Raw genomic sequence first — 26,922 nt, forward strand, 5'->3', positions numbered from 1 at the left:
ACCTTTTTAGTCACCAGTTCTGGCTCTGACACATGAACTGGCATCAGGTCAGAGTTCCCCGACTCTATACCCTGAAATTGACCTGTTTAAGATCAAAGGACAAGATTTTACATTTACCCCCATGACGTGGCATCTGACTGGTTCCTTCTTAGTAATGCGCTGCTCAGCATTTTCGACGCTTTCCTCCTCCGTCTTGATTCAATAATTATCATTTATATGATCAACAGGACAAGACCAATTATTCTTCCATACATTGTTTTTTCATTCAACACATTTCTATAGAGTACCTACCAAACACTAGACAGAGGTAAGGTTCCTACCTTCACAGGGCTTCCTACCAAATCAGGTAAATCAAGAACAGCAATCCCAAATTGTGTTAAGTACTGCGACAGAAACAAACCAGTGGGAAATCTGTCATTAGCGTAAGACTCACTTGCAGCTGGTGTAAACACCAGCCTGAAGGCGGAGCTCTTCAGGAAAAGGAGGCACCAGCCATGTGATAAACCAGAGAAAGACCTTCCAAGAAGAGGGACCAAAAAAAAAAAAAAATACAGAGTCACTCAGGATGGAGATCAGCCAATCTAGAGACAAACAGAAGACCAGTTTTAGCAGAGCCAGAGAGCCGAAGGCAGAGTGACATGCGAGAAGGATGAAGAGGAAGGCAGAGCTGCCTCACACAGAGGCGGGGAGGTCAAAGCCAGGCATCTGGGTTTGACTGTTAAGTACATTGGAGGACTTTGAGAGGCGAAGAGCAATTCGACTGAAATTTTATAAACATCACTCTTAGATAAAATATTGGGCATGATTTGGAAAGAGGCAAATGTCAAAATGGAAAATTCTACAAGGTGCTACTACCACGACCGTCCAGGAGAAAATCAGTGATGGTCTGAATCAGAGACAGAGATAAATGGAGGTAAAAGACACATTTTATAGGCAGAGCGAAAGAATGCGCTACGGATTAGATGTAAGGGATGAAGAAAGGAAAAAGTTAAGGATGACTTCCAGATTTCCGGATTTAATAGCTGAATAAACAATTTACTATTATTTAAATAAATAAGACAATACAAAACATGCAAACAGGAAGGAACAAGGAGCTCTCATTTTGGAAACTGGGGCCATGAAGATGGCCATGAACTTCCACGAGGAGATGAGGAAGCACCTGGCTGGGCACATCGGGGGTTCAGAGCGGACAGTGGGGCCACGGAAATCAAGGTGGGAGTCGTCAGCACACAGCTGGTCTTTAAGAACCTGGAAATGGAGGCGATATCCTAGGGGAACAGCACAAACCCGGAAGGGAGTCCAAAGCCATTTCCTGAGTCACAGAAGGCTCAGCAAAGGAGACCTTTGAGGTGGAAAACCAAGAGAGTGTATTAATACAGAAGCCAAAAGAGAGGAGCATTTCAAGAAGGATGGGAGCATCAACTATGGCAGCTGCCCCTGCGAGGCCAAGTGAGATGAGGACAGAAATTATCTACCAGCTTGGACAGCATGGAAATCACTGATGACAATGACAAGGGCAATTTTGGCAGGGGGATGTGTGGCGGGTGGGGAAGGGATGAGAGTCAGATGGGAGTCAACTGATGATGGAACCAAAGAGGAGGAGGTGGAGACAGCATGTCTGAACATCTGTTGGCATGGTTTCTCTGTGAAAGAATAGGAAAGTGGAGCTGTTGATGCAGGAGAATCCTAGATCAAGGGGCGATTTTTAGCAAGGGAAGATGGATGGGTATCCTAGTGTTTGTCAGCATTCTCATGGAAATGATACAGGAAGAAGAGGTTGACGGTGCAGAAGAGATGGTAATTAACTCCAGGAGCAAAGTCCTTCAGTGTCTAGACCAGGAGAGCTATATGAGGGTGGAAATTCAGGGAAAGTTTCTTTGAGAAAACGAGCTGAGGGATGAGACGGACCTGCCAGGTATGGAGGGGGGAAGAGCCTCCATGAAGGGGAAGGATTCAAGTGCTGGGTGAGGGGGGGGAGGCCTTGAGGCCAACAGGAAAAGGGGCAGATGTGATCAGAGGCAAGAGGGATATGAGTTATCAGTGAAAAAATTTCTTTCTGAATACTTTCCCATGTCATTATCATTTTATTTTTAGAAAGTTGTTTTTAATGTCAAGGTATTTACATGTGATGTTTATATGGTTCTGTGAATTTCCCAGATTCTCAGAGCCATATATAAAAATATCTTCACTAGTCTCCAGACCCAGCCTCTACTGAAAAACAGCAGCAGGAGTGTATTATATGTGTGTGTATTATTTCCAGGCTTCCTCCTCTCTCAGTCCCAGGGCTCTGGGGAATTATCTTACTTCTCTTTAATATTGTCTATTAAGGATTATTTAAAGAACACTGGAAATTGTTGAGAAAGCATAGAGAAAACTCCTTGTTAATCACTGCTGCTAGTTCGATGTGCTTCAAGTATACTGAGGCCTCAGGGACCAGCTCAGAGAATAGCTGGTTTAGTGATAAATTTAGAGTTACTGCTCACGGCTCCAGAATGTTCTGTCTCCTGCTCCCTAGATCATGCTGCACTCTTCATGAGCTGTGTAGACAAACAGGATGGTATTTCCGTGTCTGCTGTTCTGTGGGATAAATGAGCTATAGAAACTAGAAATCCTAAATGGGATCCCTGACAGTCTCAATGATAAGCCATAGTGGTGTCACCTCACTCTGCTCTGTCACTTTATGGTTACACATCTCACATGGGCACTCTGCGAAGCAGGACAGTCCTGCTATGTTCTCTTAGTAAAGCCATTTCCCCGTATTCACACTTGACTCATTCATTTTTCTTCCCCGTATTTCCTCAAACTTACTACATCCCCTCTCCCATTTCCTGCATTCTAGATCAGGCAGGATAAGGCAGATACTGCTGCAGTAACAAATAACCTGCAAATCTCAGGATCTCCGCCCAACAATATTTCTTGTTCATTTTACACATTGTTTATGGGTTGGCAGAGAGTTGATACCCTTTAGAGCAGTAACTCAGGGGTCCTAGCAGCCATCAGGTTCTGGAAGGAAAAGGAATATTCTAGAGGGTCTGGCACTGGCAATGAAATGCACCAGGTTAGAAGTGGCAGCCAACATTTTTCAGGGAACAGAAACAGTCACTATTTCATCCAGTATGAGAAGGCCCAGAAGTGTAATCTCACCTTAGGCCCAAAAAGCTGGCGGGTGGGGAGGGATTGGGAACCATTTGGTAAACAGCCCCAGTGACTGGCACACGCTGTGTTAGCTGGTGATGCATTTTATATTTTTCTGAGAGAAACTGAAGTGCCCTCCACGTTGCCCTCCCAACGGCCCCCCTCAAACTCAGTCATCTGCCTTTTATCAAATTTACAATCTTATCTGAATATATATGTTTTCCCCTTCCAGCCTATTCCAGTATAAGAAGGCTCTTTTTTCCTAACCAGATGGTTGTCAGAAACAAATTTTGAGCATATACAGTGGTGTCCTAATAATGCTCAGCAATTGGATCTCTCAGGAAAAAAAAAAAATTAGCCTTGATATTTAGTGTTTCCTGATATCTGTGATATAAATATATACATATATAATATTTATATCGTAAACTTCCATATATATTTAATACATATTTATAATTAAAGACTATAAGGATATTCACCATATTGTTATTTAAGTCAATTAAAAACTGGAATTCCCTGATGGCTTAGTGGTTAAGTATCTGGTGTTGTCACAACTGCTGTGGCGCAGGTTCAATCCCTGGTCCAGGAACTTCCACATGTAGTGGGCACAGCCAGAAAAAGGGAGGGGTAATATCGAAACATGTGTCTTTCCCTGTGGCCTGTTATCACTAAGAAAGCTGACTCAGTTCATCTGAAGAAAGGAGGAGCTAACAACTTTGGATGTTGAAATCTTGGCTGTTGGTCGCATGTCATTTTTCACACCATCTTTAAATAGACATAAACTAAGAATGATCTTCACTTAATATCTACTTGTTAATGAGGGATATTAAGATAAAAACATAAATAAAATAAAATAATTAGAAACTGAAAACCACCAAAATGCCCAATAGGAGACCAGACGGGGAAAGGGTACATTCATATGATGAAACACTAATGCAACACACTTTAGAAGGATTTTTATAATGTTTTATGGAAAACACTAAGTAGCAAACTACTGCTACACAAGAAATCAGTAACAAGATATTGAGACAATAGGATCATAATTTCATAAAAAGAAAATATATATATATATTTAAATACAGAAAAGAAGATTTGGGAAAAAAAAATATTGCCAAAAGTTTATAACAGTTATCTTTATGTAATGAACTTGGGTGTAATTTTAATTTTCTGCTTTAGACATCTGTATATTTTTCAAATTCTCCAAAATAAATATAAAACACTTTTTAAATCAGAAGAGACTGTCACTTTTGAGAATCCTTAATTTTACAGCATCTGTTGTATATTATCAGGAGATTCTTTTTAATAACCCTAAATTTTCAAATATTTTCTAGATAACTTCTGGTACAATATAAATCTGATTTGGAATGTTGCCCAATGCTCTAGGAAATTTTGATTTTACCATAATAAACACAAATAACAATAACTGGCTAATTTTGTCATTATCTACAAAAAAAATGCAAGAGCGAAAATTCCCAAACATAAATGCCCTCTCTTTTAAAGTAATTAGATTAGTGCCTGACACATAAAAAGGCTACATATTGTTCTTTAAATTTTTCCAGGTAACTCTGGACAAGAAATGAACATTAAATAACGTAATATTAATTCATTTTGTCAAACAAATAAGTTCACTTTCCATTTGGGACAGAAACATGGAGAGCATCAGATATCACACGATAATTTGGAACAGCCGTTGGCAGATCTTCAAATATGTTAGAATTTTTTTGTTGTTGTTTAATCCCGTTAAAGTTTTTCCAGGGAGTATACAGTCATGCAATTATATAAGTAGTTGTCTGGTTACATAATACATTTCTTAAGATCAACAAAAGATTGTATGACATAAAGGACAATTATGTAGTTTAATAAGTTGTAAGAAAGGTGTTCTTTTCAATTGAAGTATAGCTGATTTACAATGATGTATCAGTTTCAGGCACACAACACAGTAATTCAGATTTTTTTTTTTCAGATTCTTTTCCCTTATAGGCTATTACAAGATATTGAATATATAGGTCCCTGTGCTATACAGTAGGTCCTTGTTGGTCATTTATTTTATATCTAGTAGTGTGTATATGTTCATCCCAAACTCCTAATTTATCCCCCTCCTCCTCTTCCCTCTGGTAACCCTAGGTTTGTTTTCTGTGTCTGTGAGTCTATTTCTCTTTTGTAGACTGGAAAGATATTTTAGATATAAAGTACATGCATGCCAGGCCCTTATCAATGGCTAAAAGATACAGAATGTTAGGTCCTCTGGAAAATAAGCTTTATTTGGTACCTATTTTAAACCATTATATAAAAATTCTACTTCTTCCTCTGATATCAAGGGATGAGTCTGAAAGAACTTCATCACACAGGGAAGTCAGACACGGTGCTAAATGAATAAGATACCAGTTTACAGGAAACCCACCTAAATGAAGCCCAATGGAACTCAACCTTCAGTAGAATGAAACAAAATTTAAAATCTTCAAATGATCCCAGCATTTAAGTGCTAGGAAACTGATTTCATAGGAGGATATTTCTAATCTGGCTGATAATAGATCTTGATGGTTAGTGCTTTATATTTTGCACTCCACAGAAATTCACACTGTATTAGTCATAATATGTTCTATATGATTTTCACTGTAAATTGCTTATGACTTGGCAGCCATCCCAAGACAAAGGAGCTAGACATTTACTTGGCCCAGCCCCCAGCTGCAAGATGCTGAGCCGGCTCCCAAAGGAGGCAGGCGCTGTTCTCAAGTCACTGCCCAGACCCTGCTACAGCTCCCACAAGGAGACTTGCGACAACGTGTCGTGTGCTACAAAGTGACACACAACGTGTGTGCATTCATTCCTGCGATAGCTCATTTTTGGTTCTTTTATTTAAAATTTTACTGAATATCAGGAGTTCCCATTATGATGCAGGGGATACAAATTCAATTAGTATCCAACAGGATGCGGGTTCAATCCCTGGCCTTGCTCAGTGGGTCAGAGATCCGGCATTGTCGTGAGCTGTAGTGTGGGTCACAGATGCGGCTCAGATCCTGCGTTGCTGTGGCTGTGGTTTAGGCCAGCAGCTGTAGCTCCAATTCAACCCCCGGGGGGACTTTCCATATGCCACAGGTGTGGCCCTAAAATTTTTAAAAAAAATTTTTAAGCAAAAAAAAAAAAAATTTAAATTTACTGAATGTCCATTTGTACCGAACACTGTATAAAGTGCCATAGATATAATAATAAAAAACAAGTTAGGTCCTATTTTACAGCCATCTCATAGTCTAAGAGTATAAACAGAAATAAGAACCAGGAGTTAGAAATCTAAGACCTCTTACAATAGAAGTATGAATACACTACTATGGGAGCAGGGAATGAATTCCTAGGGAGGAAGTCTGGGACATTCTTATTTATTGAACACATATTTATTGAGCACCTTCTACTTGCAAAGCACCAGGTGCTGGGAATACAGAGAAAGCAAAACTTCTCTACGTTCTCTGGCAGCTCATGGGTATACATATGTAGTATATATGGCTCATTCTATATGCAGTGTTTTATTTATTTAGTATTTACTTATTTATTTAGCAAAATACATTTATTTCAAGTTTTCGATTGTCTATGGTGGTATTACCATGTATTGATGTATCTGAGATGGCGATACGTGCCATGGAGAGAAACAAATCCAAAGAAGCAGGATAGGCGTGCCAGCGGGGGTGGGGGAATGTCGCTATTTTACCCAGGACGGCCTCTGCTAAGGTGACATTAGGAAGGTAAGAAATGAGCACACACGCCCTACAGATACCTGGGAGGAAAAGAGAGCGCCAGGCTGAGCCAACATGAAGTGCAAAGGCCTCGAGGCAAGAGTGTACTTGGTTTATTCTAGGAAGAGCAAGAAGGCCAGAGTGGGAAGAGGAGGGGGTGGGGAGAAGCCGGAGAGGAGGGAGGGAGGCCGCCGCCGGGATCTGGATCTTGTCCTGCTCTCTAAGTGACGCCAATGGCCTAGGCTTCTCCTCTGAATAAGATGGGAAGCCATCGAAGGGCTTTGAGCAAGAAAGTCTAACGACCTGATTTATGTTTTAATACCACAGATGCCATGTTCAAACAGATGGGAGGTGAGGGCAGAAGTGAGGAGTTGCAATTATTGGAGAAAGAGCTGGGGGGAGCTTTGGCCAAAGTGGACACAGCAGAGGAACCGAGGAGAAGGCAGGTTGTTAACATATTCTGAAAGCTGCCCAAGTGGGATTTTCTGTAATCTTCACAGGACAGCGTGTATTTAAGCAAGGTCTGTAAGGTGAGTAGACACTCGCCAGACAGAAAAGGGGATGAGGGGACCTGAGGCCCTGGGAACAGCAGGTATGGAAGCATCACAGGATGAAGGGGCACCTCGGAGCCAAGATGTAGCAAGAAAGTCTGTGTGACAGGTGTTTGAGGCTGGACGCTGAGTTAGGTAACGGGCGGAGACTAGACCAGAGAGGTAGTCTCGGGCCATACAGTCCGTGACCTGGTGGGATATGCCGAGGAGTCTGAACTTTACCTTAGAGGCGAGAGAGACCCAACCAAATGTACAAAGCGAGGAGTACTCGGTCTGCCGTATTTGTAGGAACACAATTCTGGTGGCATTGGGGTGGGCGCAAGGAATGCCCACTAGTGACTAGTAAGACTGTGCTGGTTGCGAATTCCCTATGTGGCTCAGCGGTTAATGATCCCGACTAGGATCCAAAAGGATGCGGGTTCGATTCCTGGCCTTGCTCAGTGGGTTAAAGATCTGGCGTTGCCCTGAGCTGTGGTGTAGGTCACAGGCGAGGCTCAGATCCCAGCTGCAGCTCCAATTCGACCCCTAGCCCGGGAACTTCCATGTGCCTCAGGTGTGGCCCTGAAAAAGCAGAAAAAATAAAAAATGAATTAAAAAACCCAGGAATAATGGTATGTATCTACCTTAAGCACTCCAAGCCTGGAGAAGAGTAGCTGCTGACCACAGATCTGTGGAAGGAACAGAATGAGGCTGCTGGGGGGGAGGATGAAACGTGACAGTGTTCATAAAGCACTGAGCACACTCCCTGGCACACTGAAAGAGTCAATAAACAGACCCGGTATGGAGGCTGCAGAAAGTCTTGTTTTCATGACTGGCAGCTGGGTTGACATTCCTGTGGCTAGGACCTGTTTAAAGGACCCAATGTCAAGTCTAGACTTTCTATTTATTCGTGTCATTAAAAAGTATTTTCACTTCATCTTTGATGAGAAGAGATTTACTTTACTAAGGATTGGTTGAAGCACTTCCTTATTATATGATGCACTTAAAGTGATTAGATATTGGTATCAGGTTTGCTGTGGGTCTTAGCAAGATAAAAGTGAAGCCTTGATAGCTGTTCTGTTTGCTTTGGAGTCTCCTTTGGCGGCTCAGCATATGACTGGCTCAGAGTATCTGGGCTAACTGTGGCGTTTAATTCTTCATGCACTATTTAGCCATACAAAAGCTGAAGTGAATAGTTGCAAATGATGCAACTGACAAGGGGGCTTCACCTCCAAAATATACAAACAATTCATGCAACTCAACAAGAAAGCAAACAACCCAATTGAAAAATGGGCAGAAGACCTAAATAAACATTTCTCCAAAGAAGACATATGGATGGCCAGGAGGCACATGACAAAATGCTCAGCATCACTAATTATTAGAGAAATGCAAATCAAAACTACAGTGAGGTAACACACTGGTCAGAATGGCCATGATTAATAAGTCTACAAATAAAAAATACTGGAGAGTGTATGGAGAAAAGGGAACCCTCCTACACTGTTGGTGGGAATGTAAATTGGTACAACCACTCTGGAAAACAGTATGGAGGTTCCTTAGGAAACTAAATATAGAACTGCCATATGATCCAGCTATCCCACTCATAAGCACATATCTGGACAAAACTTTCACTGAAAAAGATACATGCACCCCTATGTTCACTGCAGCACTGTTCACAATAGCCAAGACATGAAAACAACCTAAATGTCCATCAACAGATGAATAAATTAAGATGTGGTACATAGACACAATGAAATATTATTCAGCCATAAAAAAGACCAAAAGAATGCCATTTGTGGTAACATGGATGCAACTAGAGATTCTCATACTAAATGAGCTAAGTCAGAAAGAGACAAATACCATAGGATATCACTTACTGTGGAATCTAAAATATGACACAAATGAACCTATCTACAAAACAGAAACAGACTCACTGACATAGAGGACTCGTGGTTGCCAAGGGGGAGGGGAAGAGAGTGGGATAGACTGGGAGTTTGGGGTTAGTAGATGCAAACTATTACATTTATAATGGATAAGCAATGAGGTCCCACTCTATAGCACAGGGAACTATATCTAATCTCTTATGGCAAAACATGACGGAACATGAGAAAAAAAGTATATATATATATATGACTGGGTCACTTTAATGCACAGTAGAAAAAGACACAACATTGTGTTTTTTAAAATGTTTTTTAAAACATTTTCAATGTTTTTTAAAAACTGAAATGGCTCAACAGTTGCTATACAACAACATGTATTAACATGTACCAGAAAGCTTTCATCCATGAAACTATTAGCATGGTTTTAAGAACTGATTGCATTTGGAGGGAGTTGACCTGTTTCAAGGATACTTTTTTTATTTTTTTTATCTTTTTTTTTGCTATTTCTTGGGCCACTCCTGCAGCATATGGAGGTTCCCAGGCTAGGGGTCAAATCAGAGCTGTAGCCACCGGCCTACGCCAGAGCCACAGCAACGCGGGATCCAAGCCGTGTCTGCAACCTACACCACAGCTCACGGCAACGCCGGATCGTTAACCCACTGAGCAAGGGCAGGGACGGAACCCGCAACCTTATGGTTCCTAGTCGGATTCATTAACCACTGCGCCATGACGGGAACTCCCGATACTTTTTTAAAATTATTTTTTCCCTGATTACAAAGGAATACATGTTTAGTTAGACAATTGGAAAACTAGAAAAGCTCCAAAGAGAAAACTCTACCATTCTGGCATATAACATTTCGGTATAAATCCTGCAGATTTTTCTAGAGGCCACCGCCCTAGGGAGGATGGTATGTGTGTAAAATACGATTTGAATCGCACCAAATATTATCATATGTCTTGCTTTTTAAATGCACTAATGCATGCATTAATCCATTCATGCATTCAAGCAAACTATTAAATACCAGTGGGTACCAGATGCTATATACAGTATGGGGGACCAGGGAGAGGAGTCTGCAAAGCAATCATTACAACAACCTGGGATAATTCAGGTACCAAAGAAGTACTACAGGTGCACAGGAGGGGGAGCAGAGACAACCCTCTGGGTTGCAACAGTGTCAGGGAAGCATCCTACAGGAGATGACATGTGAGCTGTTACTACCAGGTAACCCAGTTCACCAAGGGAGGGAGACAGAGGGGTTGTAGCAGGATGGCCCAAAATGTAAAACTGCGCAGCTAGTAGGAGGAGGTACCGCCAAAATCCAATGTGGGCAAAAAGGTGAGGGAGTAGGGGAGATGAGGCTGGAAATGCAGGAACCCAGCAACAGACAGCCACCGTGGGTTTTGAAGCAGGAGGCTGAGGGTTTTTGTTAAAACAAAACACACAAACAAAAAGGTATACTGCCGAGTGAAGCATTAAGAAAGAGGGGAAAGAGGAAAACTAGAGAGATCCATAAAAGGACTGATCAGGTGAAAAGCAGTGAAGTTCTAAGGACAACGGAGATGACGGGCGATGCCCTGGAACTGAGAGGCACTGGCAGTCAGGAGACCTGGGCTCTGGATGGGTAAGTCACCCCTTCCTCTTTCTCTCCATGGTTAATGCGAATCGGTATATGCATGACAAGCATATGCTGGGTGTGGAAGAAACCAAGATGATGGGGCCCCATACTTACACTCCGAGAACGAGCATTTTAGTGGCAAAGGAGGGTAAATGGAACTATTTCCTGCCCAGCATGCCTTCCTCTCCTTCCACAGGGCTCCCATTTTCCTTTGGGAAAACCATCCATCTCTGAGTCACAGCCCACGCAGTGGGACTGGGAATGGGCATATTCCAACCTTACCCCACAAGTGGGTGCATGAACTAGGCCAGACAAACAGGAGCAGCTCACCCCTCTGAACACAATGACTGGTTGGCACATAACTGAAACCAGGCCAGTGAGACCACGCCTGGGAGCATTAGAACCAGGACAAAAGCAATCACTGGCTTCTTTTAAGATCCCATGGGCTACAAACCACATCACCCCCTGGCCTGGCAGAGTTCTCCTGTACCGTCAGGTGAGACCCTATAGAGCAGGAAGTCACACAGAGAAAAGCCAGGCCAAGAAGCAGAGGAAAACAGTCATCAGATGGCCTCTTTGGAAACTGGATTCCGCCATGTACTCCTTGACATCGAAGTCAGTAAATTCTCTTTTTTTGCCACAGTGAGTTTGCGTGTGATCCTGCTGCTTGTAATTGAAAGAATGCTGACTAATTCAGGAAGAGAGAGAGAGAATCCCATCGCTGCAATACAGTGTGATGGGCACACCGGAGGCACTTTTAAGGTACACGTCACACAGCAGAGAGGGCCACCAACTCTACTCGTAGGTAAGGTGGGTCGTAGAAACGTTTGTAAGGATGGCGATGTTTAAGTGAAGCCTTGGAGACTGAACCATCTGGCAACAGGATAAGGGGCCAAAGAATACTGTATGCAGAAGAAACAGGATGAGCAGAGGCAAGGAAGTAGGGAAAAAAGTCCGCTGTGCTAAAGCACTAAGTTCACAGCAGGAAGCAGATAGTGCAGGAGTTTATATATTCTGGGAATGATGAGGAGTCACTGGAGGACCACATCAGACCCTTTCACCTCTCATTAAACCTCCCCAGACCACAGTTGCTTGCTTCATAGGTAAAAATAACGTCGATCAGGGAAAAAAAAAAATGCAAATTGACAAAAATATTAAAAGACCTTACCTGCTGATAGAATTCATCATCTTTGGGGGTCAGATAAGGAAGCCAAGTGTCTTCCAGCTCTTCAAGAAGCCTCAGTTTCTGTTGAAAAATAATGGTGATTATAGGTGACTGAATATAAAACGATCCAAAACAGAAAACAATGTCTATTTTTCCAGTAAGAGAATAACCCCCCAAAACTTAGCCAGCTTGAATGTATGAACTTTTCGAGTGAGAAATTTGTTGAAAGTCAGAATGTATTCATTTAACTACACACATTTAAATTATGCATCATAAAAATATTAACTTAAAAATAATACTTTATCCGCTCTCGCATTTCATGAAGCAATTTGCTGCACTCTTGACTTGGGCCTTTAACATCAGGACCTTTTTTTTTCAATCACAAGAGGCACCTTTTGAGTCACTCGATACAGTTTTTTCGGAACAAGTCTTCCTGTCTGTATAACCTGCTTGAGACACAGCAGTTTCTGAATCCGATCTATCACTAGAAACATCAAACAAGCCACAAGTATCCATATGCATAACGCCGGGGTGTTTGGAGTATTTACTCATCCTGTAAACACTTATTTGAGATCACATCCACCTACAAATTACTTTTTTAAAGTGATCGTTCATCTCTAGTATAATTCCTAAATCGATGTTGAGCATCTCTGCTTCTTTTCCAATTTGATGAAGAAATCTTACTAGCACAGCCTGAGGCCATTTCAAGATACTCTGCCTTCCAAAGAGTACCGTGCTGTTCAAACAAAGTAACTAAGAGAGGACCCCATATTATAAAGTACTTTATAAGGAACCAATACATAAATACATATAAGGTGACCGCCCCTCCTTCTAAGGGATTTTTTTTTTTCAAAGAATATCCGACCTTATATCCAAGCATATATGATGTGTATGTATGTGTGTGTCTGTGTGTGGTACATAACTGGCGGATATGTACGTATATAGACACACACACACAGAGAAATTATCCATGTACTATAGAAATTTTCTGAAAGAAAAAAAAAACAGAAAAGGCAGAAACAATTGATTTTCAAGTAAAACTGCAAGACAATGCATAGCCAGTCTGTTATCAGCCACTGAGGCATTTTTCTAAGAATTAGAAAATAGTGTGCCTTACTCTAGATCAATGCAGCCCTATTTCCCAGTGTGACATGGAGAATGCACATTAGATTTTAGCCATTACCTGCTTCATGGGCACTGTGTTTATGCAGTGAACAACCTGCTCAACCAGACCTGGTGGGCCTGAGTATCATCCTCCCCCATCTCTGGGCAGCCTTCTCTCACCACCCCATCACAGAGTAGTCCACAGCAAACATTCTTTTGGGGAGAACTCAAGTTTGTTTCTGGATCTTTTGTACAATTATCCAAAGTACATAAAGAAAAAAGGGAATAGAACAAGAGCAACCGGTTTACCTAAGTGCAGCAAAAGAATGAATTTTACTCTCTAGCAAAATTGTAGTCTGTTTATTTAATGAGAGCTTTTTGTCTAAAGATACTTTCTCATCTGTACTAAGACTGGCTTACCAGTTAAACTATGAAGAGTTTTCCTTTATGAAGGACCTATAATATGAATACAAATCACTGGTTTAGATAAATCATTGGTTAAGGAGTTGATCTGTTTTCAACATTAGCCATTATTGGGGACATAGAAAGAACTAATGCTATTTTCACGCCTATACTTACACATTTATACGCTCCATCAAGAATTTAATCAAAATCTATGCCTCAGTTTTCACTTCAAGCTCAGGAAAGCCTGCATTTTCCTATGAATCTTTTACAAGTCCTTTCTACAGACAGAATATTTAAATGACCAAAAAAAAAAAGTTTTAACCCAGAGTTTTAAAAGCTCTGAATAATTGAAATGTGCATGATATCTCAGACCTTGAAATTACTCCACCTTACAAATACCCTTAAAATCTCTTCAGGAAGAGTCCACAAAGCCAATCTGTAGATAAAAAGGAGCACAAAGGTCCAGGTTCTCATTAGGAATCACACATTCTGCCTTGCCAGATTAAACAGTAAGAGACTGTCTCACAGATGAACATGCACCAAGGGAGGCGGAAATTCTGTTTATAATTAATAGTTCAGCTAAATTATTATCATTTAAGATAACTACTTAGCTCAGTTGAGGTCCAGGGTAGCAGATAGATATAAAGCATTAGAACTTGAAAGGCCACATCGAAAGGATAAAATTCTACAAGACTGTTCCCACCACAGAGCGAGCAGACTATACGTGGTCTTCCTCCACTGGGAATTTTAATTTTAATACTGGGAGCATTGTTATCTCTCTAAGACATCAAAGAACAGGGTCGGGAAGTCACTAAACTTAAGGCCACACAGATGAAATCTGCTCTGTACGTCAACCATCACAACTTGCAATTCTACCAATGAACTAACCAGATCATTATAAATAATGATACCCACCAACTTAAAAAGAACGTTTGGTTATATGTACTTTGGTGAAATCAACCAGGGATGATTATTAGGTTAAAATGGTAGCTCATGAACATAACGCATTTCTTCACAATTAACTCTGCTTTATAAAAAGGCCAAGTCGTCCCGGGTGTGCCGAGGGAGAAACAAGCCCTCTCAAACTCAGGAGGGCAAGAGCACAGTTTCAAAGCAGGGCAACTGGCAGCACGAGAAAATTCCCAGGCCAGGGACTGAATCTGAGCCACAGCAGTGACAACATCAAATCCTTAACCATGAGGCCACATGAGAACTCCTGACAGCTCTTATTCTTTATCCATTTTTCATATTCTACATAATTTTTAAACTACGTATCTCATTTTGCAAGGTTCAGTGAAAATTTAATTTTGTTGCCTGAGTCGTCCAAACACAATCACAAATAAAGGCTTACGCATGTTAGTATAAAAACAATCACCTGTTTTCTTGAAGGTTTCAAATAATAAGTGGGAAAACTGACCTAAGTGCTTAAGGACCCAGTCTTTAAGCAGGTCATGAGTGAATAAGGAAAACCTCCCTGAGGAGTTCCCATCACAGCACAGTGGTTAACGAATCCGACTAGGAACCATGAGATTGTGGGTTCGATCCCTGGCTTTGCTCAGTGGGTTAAGGATCTGGCGTTGCTGTGAGCTGTGGTATAGGTCGCAGACGTGGCTTGGATCCTGCATTGCTGTGGCTCTGGCGTAGGCCAGCAGCTACAGCTCCAATTAGACCCCTAGCCTGGGAACCTCCATATGCCAGGGGAAGAGGCCCTAGAAAAGGCAAAAAGGCCAAAAAGGCCAAAAAAAAAAAAGAAAGAAAGAAAAGAAAACCTCTCTGAGGAAGACACCTCGAACCTAATACCAGAAAGATGAGTGAGAAGCAGCTAAGCCAAAAGAAGTATAAATAAATATTTCATATATTGATATGCCATATTTTCTCTAAAAAGAAAAAAAAACCCTATTTCAATAAAACAGTATTCACTTTGCTATACCCACTGAAAATACAGCATGATTAAAAAAAGAAAAAAAAAAACAGAATTTGGAGAGAAGAGTAGAATTTGCATCCCAACTCTATCACTTCCCAGATGAGGTACCACACCTGAATCAACCACTCCAGACCTCAGTTTCCTCAACTGTAAAACCCTGTTTCACAGGGTATTGTGAAGATTAAAGAAAATTAATCATATCTCCATGCATTTTATTAAACCTTAAAGTATTCAGATACTGGAAAAATGGCATTCAAATGGAGGGAGGGGTCTATAATAAAGCATGAGCTAGGAAACTGAACTGTTCGTTCTAACTGCAGTTCTACCAGCCTAGATATATGATTTGGGACTAGTTTCTTATCTCCCTGTGACATATAAATGAAGCAGTATATAGAGAGATCTAAGAACATTGCTAAGCACATAAGAAAAACCCTCAGTACACTTTGGTAATCACTTGTTACCATCATTTACCCCTTTCTGAGGACAGTTTTATTTACTAGTTATGAATTACCTATAAATAGTCCAATGGTGTAACCCATCAAATTATACTTTATGACATAGATTAATACTACCTAAGAAATTCAGATATTAATTTGCCTGGGTGAACTAGAGTAGAATTGTATAAAAACTCTCCATAAAATTTTATGTATATAAAAAGCCTAGATTAACTATACCAGTGATGAAAATAAAAGTTATTGTGAAATTTTAGGACAGATGAAGAAACAATGGCCCATCCAGAAATACTAAGTGACTGGCAAGAAATTACTACTGGTCACAACTCATAATCTCATTTCCTGTACTCTACCATACAAGCCTAAGGCATGAGAAATCTGATCTTTCAAGAATTGTTCAATTTTTCACTTTAAAAAACATATATAAATGCAACCATTTTAAATAATTTTAATTAAAATCAATCTTATTTTTACCATTTAAAATCAATGCTTATAACCACTACTTTTGGACTCTTAAGTCCTGGCTGCTTTGGTAGCTCTACAATGCTTTCAAGATTTTTTCTTTGGTCTTTTTTTTTTTTAAGGTGCACCCACGGCACATGGAAGTTCCCAGGCTAGGGGTCAAACGGGAGCTTATAGCTCGCCTATGCCACACCACAGCAACGCCAGATCCAAGCTGCATCAGTGACCTACACCACAGCTCATGACAACGCGGGATCCTTAATCCACTGAATGAAGCTGGGGATCAAACTTGCATCCTTATGGATCCTAGTCAGATTTGTTACTGCTGAGACATAACGGTAACTCCACCTTTTAGTATTTCTTCTTCAGTTTCTAATAATGTGAGCCTATGCTGCAGTAGACCGAAGATCCAGCCAGGATAAAAAAAAAAAAAAAAAAACCTCACAATCCACAAATCAGGAAGAATTCTCAGGAGTACTCTTTCTCAATAGTGGTAGAAAATACGCCCTGGACCAGCTGCTCTATTCCTTCACAATAAAGCTTAAAAGTAAGACTGAAAGGATCAAACCAATCACACACTATAAGACATAGATAGAAAGACAAGGCTATAAGGCAAGATAATATGACTGATAATGAAGAGGAAAATCAATCAGTTGGAACTGGCTCCAAAATGACAGAGATGGTATAATTATAGCAGACAAGCACATTAAAAACTATAGTTCATAATTTTAAGAAGTTAGGGAAAGACTGACATGTTAATAGAGAAAAAGAAATAAACAAAATTAAATCAAACCTCCAAACAGGAAAACCACCATGTCTGAGATGAAATATATATTGGCTAAGATTCAAAGCAGATTAGATATAACCAAATAAAAGAATAGTGAACGTGAAGATACAGCAATGAAAATTATCCAAAAGGAAACACAGGCAAAAAATAATTATCAGAGTGTCAATGAGGACGCAGGATGTCTTTAATTATTAGTTTATTAATACATATGATTAGAGTCACCAAAGAAGAGGAGACAGAATGGCAAAAAGAAAAATACTAGCCAAGAATTTTCCAGACTGATGAAAAATATAAATCTACAGATTCAGGTTGTTCAAATAACTCCACACACGCACGCACACACACACACACACACACACACACACACGCCATGAGGAAATAACACTAAGGCACAATGTAATCAAATTACTTAAAATCAGTATAAAAGAGAAAATCTTAAAAGCAATCAGAGAAATACAAAGAGTAGGTACAAAGGAACCGATCATAACATGAAATATCTTGTTGAAACCATGTGACCCAGAAGACAGAGAAGAAACATTCTGAATGAACCGAGAGAAAAAAAAAAGTTGCCAAATTAGGTTTCTATCCCATGCCAAAATATCTTCCAAAAACAAGGCAAAATATTTTGTTCTTTTCTATGGTTGAGTGGTATAACTGTACTCTAATAAAAATAAAATTTTTAAAAAACACAAAATATTTTGTCATCCTACACACACACACACACCCACACACCCAAGGCAAACTAAATTCTTTTTCAGAAGTAGAAAAGTAGAAATCCAACAACAGCATAACTTCACTCTAGGAAATGACAAAAGAAGACTATTAGGTAGAAAGAAAATGACACTAAACAAATCTGAGTCTTCACAAGGGAATGAAAAGCATCAGATATGGTAACTACATGGGAAATTTAATGAAAATAGTCCAAATGATTCAATTAAAAGGAAGACTGTCAGATTAAATTTTAAAAATCAATATCTAACTATAAACTGCCTGTAAGAAATTTACTTCAAATATAAGGAAACAAATAGGTTAAAAGTAAAAGGATGGGTACAACAATGTGAATGTACTTAATGCTATACAACTGCATGCTTTAAAATGGTCAAAAGAGTAATTTTATGTTATGAAAATTTTATGATAAAAAAGACTTTTTAAACTAAAAGGATAAATAATATTTATCAATGTAATTCTGACCAAAAGAAAATTGAAGTAGCTATATTGATATCAGACAAAGCAGGTCTCAGAGCAAAAAAGGAGATGAATCCTACTTCAAGTGCAAAGACAGCAGTATAAAACTTCAAGGAACATGAAAAATCAAGGAAATACGACACCATCAAAGGAAAGCAATAATTTCCCAATGCCTGTCTCCAAAGACATGGAGATCTCTGATTTGCCCAATAAAGAATTCAAAATAGTCGATTTAAGAAAGGTCAACAAGCTACAAGAACACACAGAAAGAAAATTCAAAGAAGTTAGGGAAACAATTCACAAACAAAATGGAGTCCAAGGAGGCAAAGAGAAGGAGAAGGGGGCTGAAAGTATATTTAAAGAAAAAATATCTGAGAACTTCCCAAATATAGGGATGGACTTGGCCATCCAAATTCATAATGCTCATAGGTCCCCAAACAAATTCAACTCAAAAAGATCTAACTCAAAATGAATTATAACAGGGAGTTCCCACTGTGGCTCAATGGCTTATGAACCCCACTGGTATCCCTGAGGATGCCAGTTCAATCCCTGGCTTTGCTCAGTGGCTTAAGGATCCAGCGTTGCCGTGAGCTGTGGTGTAGGATACAGATGCAGCTCAGATCCCACATTGCTATGGCTGTGGTGTAGGCTGACATCTGGAGCTCCTGTTGGACCCCTGGCCTCAGAACTTCCATATGCTTCGGGTGCAGCTCTAAAAAGAAAAAGAAAAAAATTATAGCAAAACTGTCAAAAATCAAAGACAAAGAGAGAAATCTTAAAAGCAACAAGAGAAGCACCCACAAAGCTATAGAAACTTTATAGACCAGGAGAGAGTGGGATGATATATTCAAGGAACTGAAAGAAAGAAAAAAAAAAAAACAAAAACGGCCAACCAAGAATACCAAGAATATTTTATCTGGCAAAGTTGTCCTTCAAAAATGAAGAAAAAATAAAGACTTTCCCAGACAAACAAATGCTGAAGAAATTCACCTTCACTAGATCTGCTTTACAAGAAATGCTGAAACGAACTCTTTAAGCTGAAATAAAAGGACACTAAATTAGTAACACAAAAATATACAACACACTGGTAAAGTAAATAGTAAAATTTAGAACTCTAACATTGTAAAATGATGATGTGCTAGCCAGTTATCTCTAGTAAACAGACTAAAATAGTTCAGTAAAAAATAAAAATATTTTTAAAACTATAGCTACAATAATTTATTAATGAATACACAATATAAAGAGAAGCTATTATGACATCAGAAACATAAAAGGTGAGGAATCCAAGGGTAGTTTCTGTATGCAACTGAAAATAAGTTATCAGCATAAGAAAGATTGTTACAGCTATGTTTTTTTTTTCCTTTATAGGGCCGTACCTGTGGCCTATGGAGGTTCCCAGGCTAGGGGTCAAATCAGAGCTGCAGCTGCCTGCCTACACCACAGCAACAGCAATAATGGATCCAAGCCACATCTGCAACCTACACCATAGCTTGCAGCAATGCAGGATCCTTAACCCACTGAACAAGGCCAGGGATGGAACCCACATCCTCGCAGAGACAATGTTGGGTCCTTAAACTGCTGAGTCACAACAGGAACTCCTACAAGATGTTTTATGTAAGCCTCATGTGAACCATAAAGCCAAAACCTACAGTAGAAACACAAAACTAAAGAGAAGGGAATCCTTTACAGAAATTAAAGGGAATTACCATTACAGAAAATCATCAATTCACAAAGGAAGACAGCAAGACAGGAAGAAAAGAACAAAGGAACTACAAAACAGCCACAAAACAATCAAAAGATGATGTTAGTCCCTTCCTGTTAATAATCATTCTTAGGGTAAATGGATTAAATTCTCCAAACAAAAGACACAGAGTGGCTGAAAGGATTGTTAAAAAAAAAAAATTACACAACTTTATGCTGCCTAAAAGAGATTCACTTAAGATTTAAAAACACACAAAGTAAAAGGATGGGAAAAGATACTCTATGCAAGCGGAAACTAAAAGAGAGCAGGCGTAAATATACTTAATGAAAAAAGACTTTAACTCCAAAGCAGCAACATGAGATAAAAAAGATCATCATATAATGATAGAGGGGTCAATTCATAAAGAGGATATAACAATCATGAATACATATATACACCCAACATTGGAATATCTAAATATAATAAGCAAATACAGTCATCCCTTAGTATCCGCAGGAAACTGGTTCCAGGACCCATCTCAGAAACCAAAATCCAAGTATCCCCAAGTCCCATAGTTGGCCCTCTGTATCCATGGGTTCCATATCCACGGATTCAACCAACTGCAGATCACAAATACAGTAATGGAGCCATGGCTGGTTGAATCTGTGGATGCAGAACTTGTGGCTATAGAGGGCTGACTGTATATTTATTGAAAAAAAATCTATGTAAAAGTAGACCTGTGCAGTTCAAACCCATATGGCTCAAAGGTCAGCTATACTAATAGATACAAAAAGAAAAACAGAAAAGTCAAAAATAGTGGGAGGGAGAGAGGATTAAGATGGCAGAATAGAAGGACTGGAGCTCAACTTCTCTCCTAAAAACAACAAAATTCACAACTAAAGGTTGAGCAATCTCAACCCAAATGGACCAGAAACCTTAAAAAAGATACCCTACTCCAGAAGAAAAAGAAGACGCCACAAGAAGAGGTAGGAGGGGTGATTTCACGATATAAACAACCCCATACCTCCAGGGTGGGAAGCTCCACAGACTGAAAACTAACTGGTTCACAGAAACTCACCTTACAGGAGTGAGAGTTCTGAGTCCCACATCAAATCCTCGCATGCGGGGAACTGGCACTGGGAGAAAGAGCCCCTGGAGCATCTGGCATTGAAGGCCAGTGGGGCTTGTGCACAGGAGCTCCACAGGACTGGGGGAAATGGAGATCCCATTCTTAAAAGGCACACACAAACTTTCACGTGCACTGGGTCCCAGGGCAGATTGAGGTCTCCATAGGAATCTGGGTCAAACCTGACTGTAGTTCTTGGAGGACATCCTGGAAAACAGGGGTGAATGTGGCTTGTTGTGAGGGACGGACATTGAAAGCAAAGCTCTCAGGAATATTCAGCAGCTGTGCCTTTCTCTGGAGGTGGCCATTTTGGGAAAATCTGGCCCTACCCATCAGTCAGTGCTGAGAAGCCCCAGGGCAAACAACAATCCAGGTGGGATCACAGTTCGCCCCTCAGTAAACAGGCTGCCTAAAGACCCCTCAGGCCACAGCTGCCCCTAATCCCATCCAGAGACTAAGCCCCACCCACCAGAGGGATTAGAATCAGCTCCACCTACCAGGGGGCAGGCATCAGCCCCTCCCATCAGGAAGCCTACACCAAGCCCCCATACTGACTTCAGCCACAAGGGGGGCAGACACCAGAAGTATGAGAGGCTACAACTCTATTATCTATAAAAAGGTAACCACACCAAAAACCTATAAAAATGAAAAGACAGAGGACTATAACTCAGATGAGGGAGAAAGGAAAAACCCCAGAAAATCAGCTAAGCGATGAGGAGATTCTCAGCCTCCAAGAAAAAGACTTTATTATTATTATTTTTTTGTTTGTTTGTTTGTCTATTTGCTATTTCTTGGGCCACTTCCACGGCATATGGAGGTTCCCAGGCTAGGGGTCAAATCGGAGCTGTAGCCACCAGCCTAAGCCAGAGCCACAGCAACGCGGGATCCGAGCCGCGTCTGCAACCTACACCACAGCTCACGGCAATGCCGGATCGTTAACCCACTGAGCAAGGGCAGGGACCAAACCCGCAACCTCATGGTTTCTAGTCGGATTTGTTAACCACTGCGCCACGATGGGAACTCCAGAAAAAGACTTTAGATTGCTGATGCTGAAGGTGATGCAAAACATTGGAAATAAACTGGAGGCAAAGACAGATAACTTACAGGAAACACTGACCAAAGAGATACAAGATATAAAACTTAAACAAGAAGAGATGCAAAATACAAAAACTGAAATAAAAAATTCACTAGAGGCAGCTAACAGCAGAATACAGGAGGCAGAAGAACGAATAAAAGAGGTGGAGGACAGATTAGTGGAAATTATGGATACAGAACAGAAAAGAGAAAAAATATTGAAAAGAAATGAAGAGAGTCTCAGAGAACTCTGGGACAACATTAAATGCACCAACATCTGCATTATAGGGGTACCAGAAGGAGAAGAGAGAGAAAAGGGGACAGAAAAAATATTCCAAGAGATAATAGCTGAAAACTTCCCTCACATGGGAAAGGAACCACTCACTCAAATCCAGGAAGCACAACGAGTACCATATAAAATGAACCCAAGGAGGAATACACCGAGACACATATTAATCAAACTGACCAAAATCAAAGACAAAGAAAAAATCCTCAAAGCAGCTAGGGAAAAGAAACAAGTAACATACAAGGGAACCCCAATAAGGTTATTGGCAGATTTTTCAGCAGAAACTCTGCAGGCCAGAAGAGAGTGGCATGATATACTTAACGTGATGAAAGGAAAAAACCTCCAACCAAGATTACTTTACCCAGCAAGGCTCTCATTCAGATTTGTTGAGAAATCAAAACCTTCACAGATAAGCAAAAGCTGAGAGATTTCAGCAACACTAAACCAGCCTTACAACAAATACTAAAGGAACTTCTCTAGGCAGAAAAGAAAAGACAGCAACAGGAAACAAAATTCCACAAATGACAAGGCTCACTAGTAAAGGTATATATACAGTAAAGATATGAAATCATCCATGCACAATTATACCACCAAAATCAGAAATCATGAGAAGAGGTGGGTACAAATGCAGGACACTGGAGATGAACTTACAATTAAGAGAACAACTTAAAACAATCTCATATACATATAGACTCTTATATCAAAACTTCAGAATAACTGCAAACCAAAAATCTACAATTGATACACAAACAAGGAATCTCTGGAGAAGAAATATATCTCATAGTAAATAAGTGCATAATCTACCATGAAGGGGGTCATATGACATCATTCTTGGAATGCTGAAGTCTTCTTACATCTGATTCTGATTTTCTCTCCATCAAAGAATTTATGATAATTATAATTAAATAATGCAACTGTACAATTAAATAATACAGTTCTACAATTGTATTATTAATAACCACTTCTCTCCATGGTACAATGTAAGGTCTATAATGTCTTGTTTATCACATCACCTAGAATGGTGTAATGCCTATATTGAAGAATCAATAAGATGTAACAAATTGTGAGGACATATTTATATAGTTACACTGTTTTTTAACCAATTTATGCATTTTATATTTTACTTATTTTCAGAGGGTGTATTATTTTTGTTATTCTTACCAGTTAAGTTATTCTTTCTATTATGCTATATAAAATATTTAATGGTATATAAGGCTTTCTTCTTTATAAATTTTAGTTGCATAATATACACAATTTCAATATAATGCTAATTTTTAAAGAAAAATTGAAATGTAATAGATAATACTAAATAGTAAAGATGAAAGCCATACAAAATGGGATAAAGTATAGAATAAATTTCCTATTTGTCTCAGCATATTTTCCATTCCAATTCTCCAGAGGGAGTCACTAATCTGTTTCTTAAGATCCATGATATAATAATCTGTGTGAATGTAATTGTGTTTAAATATATGTATTTTATTCTGTAAAAAATATAAAAATGAAATTTCAAAAAAAAAAATAGTGGGAACTTCAGTACCTCACATTCAACAATAGATTATCCAGACCATAATTCAATAAGAAAACGCTGGAGTTGAACTATGCCGTAAACCCAACAGACTTCATAAACATTTACAGAGCATTCTATCCAGTAGCAGCAGAATACACATTCTTCTCAAGGGCACAGAGACAGGACAGGTTTATGTTAGGCCATAAAACAAGTCTTAGCTAATTTAAAAAGACTGAAATCATACCAAGTATCTTTCTCAACTACAATGGTAAGAAACAGAAGGAAAACTGAAAAATACACCCATATGTACAAATTAAAAAACAGACCCCTGGACAGCAAATAGGTCAAAGAAGCTAAAAAATTTTAAAACATCTTGTAAGAAATAGCAACAACAACAACAACAACAAAAAAGACAAAAGACAAAAAAAAAAGGAGTTCCCGTCGTGGCGCAGTGGTTAACGAATCCAACTAGGAACCATGAGGCTGCGGGTTCGGTCCCTGCCCTTGTTCAGTGTGTTAACGATCCGGCGTTGCTGTGAGCTGTGGTGTAGGTTGCAGACGCGGCTCGGATCCCGCGTTGCTGTGGCTCTGGCGTAGGCCGGTGGCTACAGCTCCGATTCAACCCCTAGCCTGGGAACCTCCATATGCCGCGGGAGCGGCCCAAGAAATAGCAACAACAACAACAACAACAAAAAAGAGAAAAGACAAAAAAAAAATTTTAAAACATCTTGAAACAAACAAAAATGGAAACTCAACATACCAAAACTTAGGGATGCAGCAGAAGCAGCTCTGAGAAAGAAGTTTATAGTAATTAACACTTATTAAGAAAACAGAACTATCTCTAATAAACAACCTAACTTTACCCCTAAAGGAGTTAGAAAAAGAACTAAGCCCAACTTAGCAAAAAGAAGGGAATAACCAAGATCAGAGCAGAAATAAATGAGAGTCCAGAGGGGGGGAAAAAAAGTTTCTAAATCAACAAAACTAAGAACTGATTTTTTTTTTTTTTGGTCTTTTTGTCTTTTCTAGGGCTACACCCAGGGCATATGGAGGTTCCCAGGTTAGGTATCTAATCGGAGCTGTAGCCACCAGCCTCCACCACAGCCACAGCAACACAGGATCCAAGACTCTGCCACCTACACCACAGCTCATGGCAACGCCAGATCCCCAACCCAGTGATCAAGGCCAGGGATCAAACCCACATCCTCATGGATGCCAGTTGGATTCGTTTCCAGGGTGCCACAATGGGAACTCCTGGGGGCATTTTTAAATTTCATTTTTATCCATGTGATGCCTTTTCTCATCCCTTTGAATTTCTTGAACATGACTGTTTCAGCTTTTGGCTGACTTTTTTATGAAATTAATCTCATCCAGAATGAATTTTCACTCACATTGTTAATCCTATTTGCACTTGTTTTCTTTTTTAATTACGCTTTTCTTCAAGCATTTTGGTATTTTGTTTCGAAGGCTAATTCTGAGTGGATAGCTTTTTTTTTTTTTTTTGGTCTTTTTTTTTTTGCCCTTTTCTAGGGCCACTCCTGCGGCAATGTGGAGGTTCCCAAGCTAGGGGTCGAATCAGAGCTTCAGCTGCCGGCCTACACCACAGCCATAGCAACGCAGGACCCGAACCATGTCTGCGACCTACATACACCACAGCTCATGGCAACGCTGGATCCTTAACCCACTGAGCAAGGCCAGGGATCGAACCCGCCACCTCATGGTTCCTAGTCGGATTTGTTAACCACTGCGCCGCGACGGGAACTCCCGTGGATAGCTTTTTTGTCTTCACTTTTTTCCTCCTTTTTTTCCCCCTCCTCTCTCCGCAGCTGCTCACCTGTAGCCTCCAGGGTGGATGGTTCAGCAGTTTCCTCCAGGAGGATCCCTGTACCCCCAGGCCAGGACCAAGCCTCACAGGATGGGGACTTGGAGCATCACAATCTCTCTCTTTCCTCCACAATCAACCAGTCCAATGTGATTTGTCCTCTACTCTTCACGGTCTTTTCCTGCCCCTCAAAACCCATAGCTCTGTATAGGCTATGCTCCTCACACAGTCCATTTTCAGTCTCCTTTTATGAGAAGTACAATTTCACCTCCTCTCCTGGCTTCACACAGTTTAAGCCTAGTTCGGGTCCCATCTCAAGGGGTAAACCTTAGTCTCTATTACCCCAGAGGACCTGAATTCCCATTCTGTTTCCACTCCAGAAGTCCTTGCAGGGCCACAGTGTCAACCCAGCTTATCCCTTTAGGTATTATTCTCTATCTGGTCCACAACAATGTCTTCCCTGGAAGCCCAGCTATGACTCTTTTATTAACTTTCATTTTTTTAACGTGTTATCTGTTATTGACAGGTGTTCGGAACAGAAGGCAAACACAAACTGTGAGCTTCACGGCACCATTTAACAAGAAAGCAGAGATGATTTCTGGATGATCAGAAAGTCTTAGCCAGAGCTTCACTAGGTCAAAAGGTACGCTCTTTTAAAACCTCTTGATTCACATTGTGAAACTGCCCTACAGGAAAAAAAAAACAATAACCACTTCATCTCATCAACAGACAATACCCATTCTTCAAATACTCAAATACCACTTATTATCAAACTTCTAAATCTTTAGCAAGTGGAAAAATGAAAAAAGTTCCATTCTAATCTATATTTCTTTGTTACTCAGGTTGAGTAACTTTTCATACACCAATTGTCTTTTGCAAAAGCGCTTTTGTGAAATGCTTTTTCATGGCCTTGTCCTTTTTTTTCTTTTTTTTTTTTTTTTTTTTTTTTTGCTGTTCTAAATCTAAGAATCCATAAATGTGAAGACAATGAATCTGGGTTTTATGCAAGCCGATTAATTAGAATTCATTTCTCCTCCACTATGTATGACCACCCTTCAA

At 40.0% G+C, this 26,922-nt stretch overlaps 1 protein-coding gene across 1 annotated transcript in view; it reads right to left on the minus strand.

Annotated features, from left to right (window-relative positions):
• Positions 1-26,922, minus strand: part of FTO (FTO alpha-ketoglutarate dependent dioxygenase) — a 389,974-nt gene that overhangs the window by 271,549 nt on the left and 91,503 nt on the right. Inside the window, exon 2 of the mRNA XM_047789791.1 lies at positions 12,052-12,129. Within this exon, the coding sequence (XP_047645747.1) occupies positions 12,052-12,129 (78 nt within the window). The remainder of the gene's footprint in view (positions 1-12,051; positions 12,130-26,922) is intronic.

This window comes from Phacochoerus africanus, chromosome 8 (genome assembly GCF_016906955.1).
Source record: "Phacochoerus africanus isolate WHEZ1 chromosome 8, ROS_Pafr_v1, whole genome shotgun sequence".
In the NCBI taxonomy this organism is placed as follows: domain Eukaryota; kingdom Metazoa; phylum Chordata; class Mammalia; order Artiodactyla; family Suidae; genus Phacochoerus; species Phacochoerus africanus.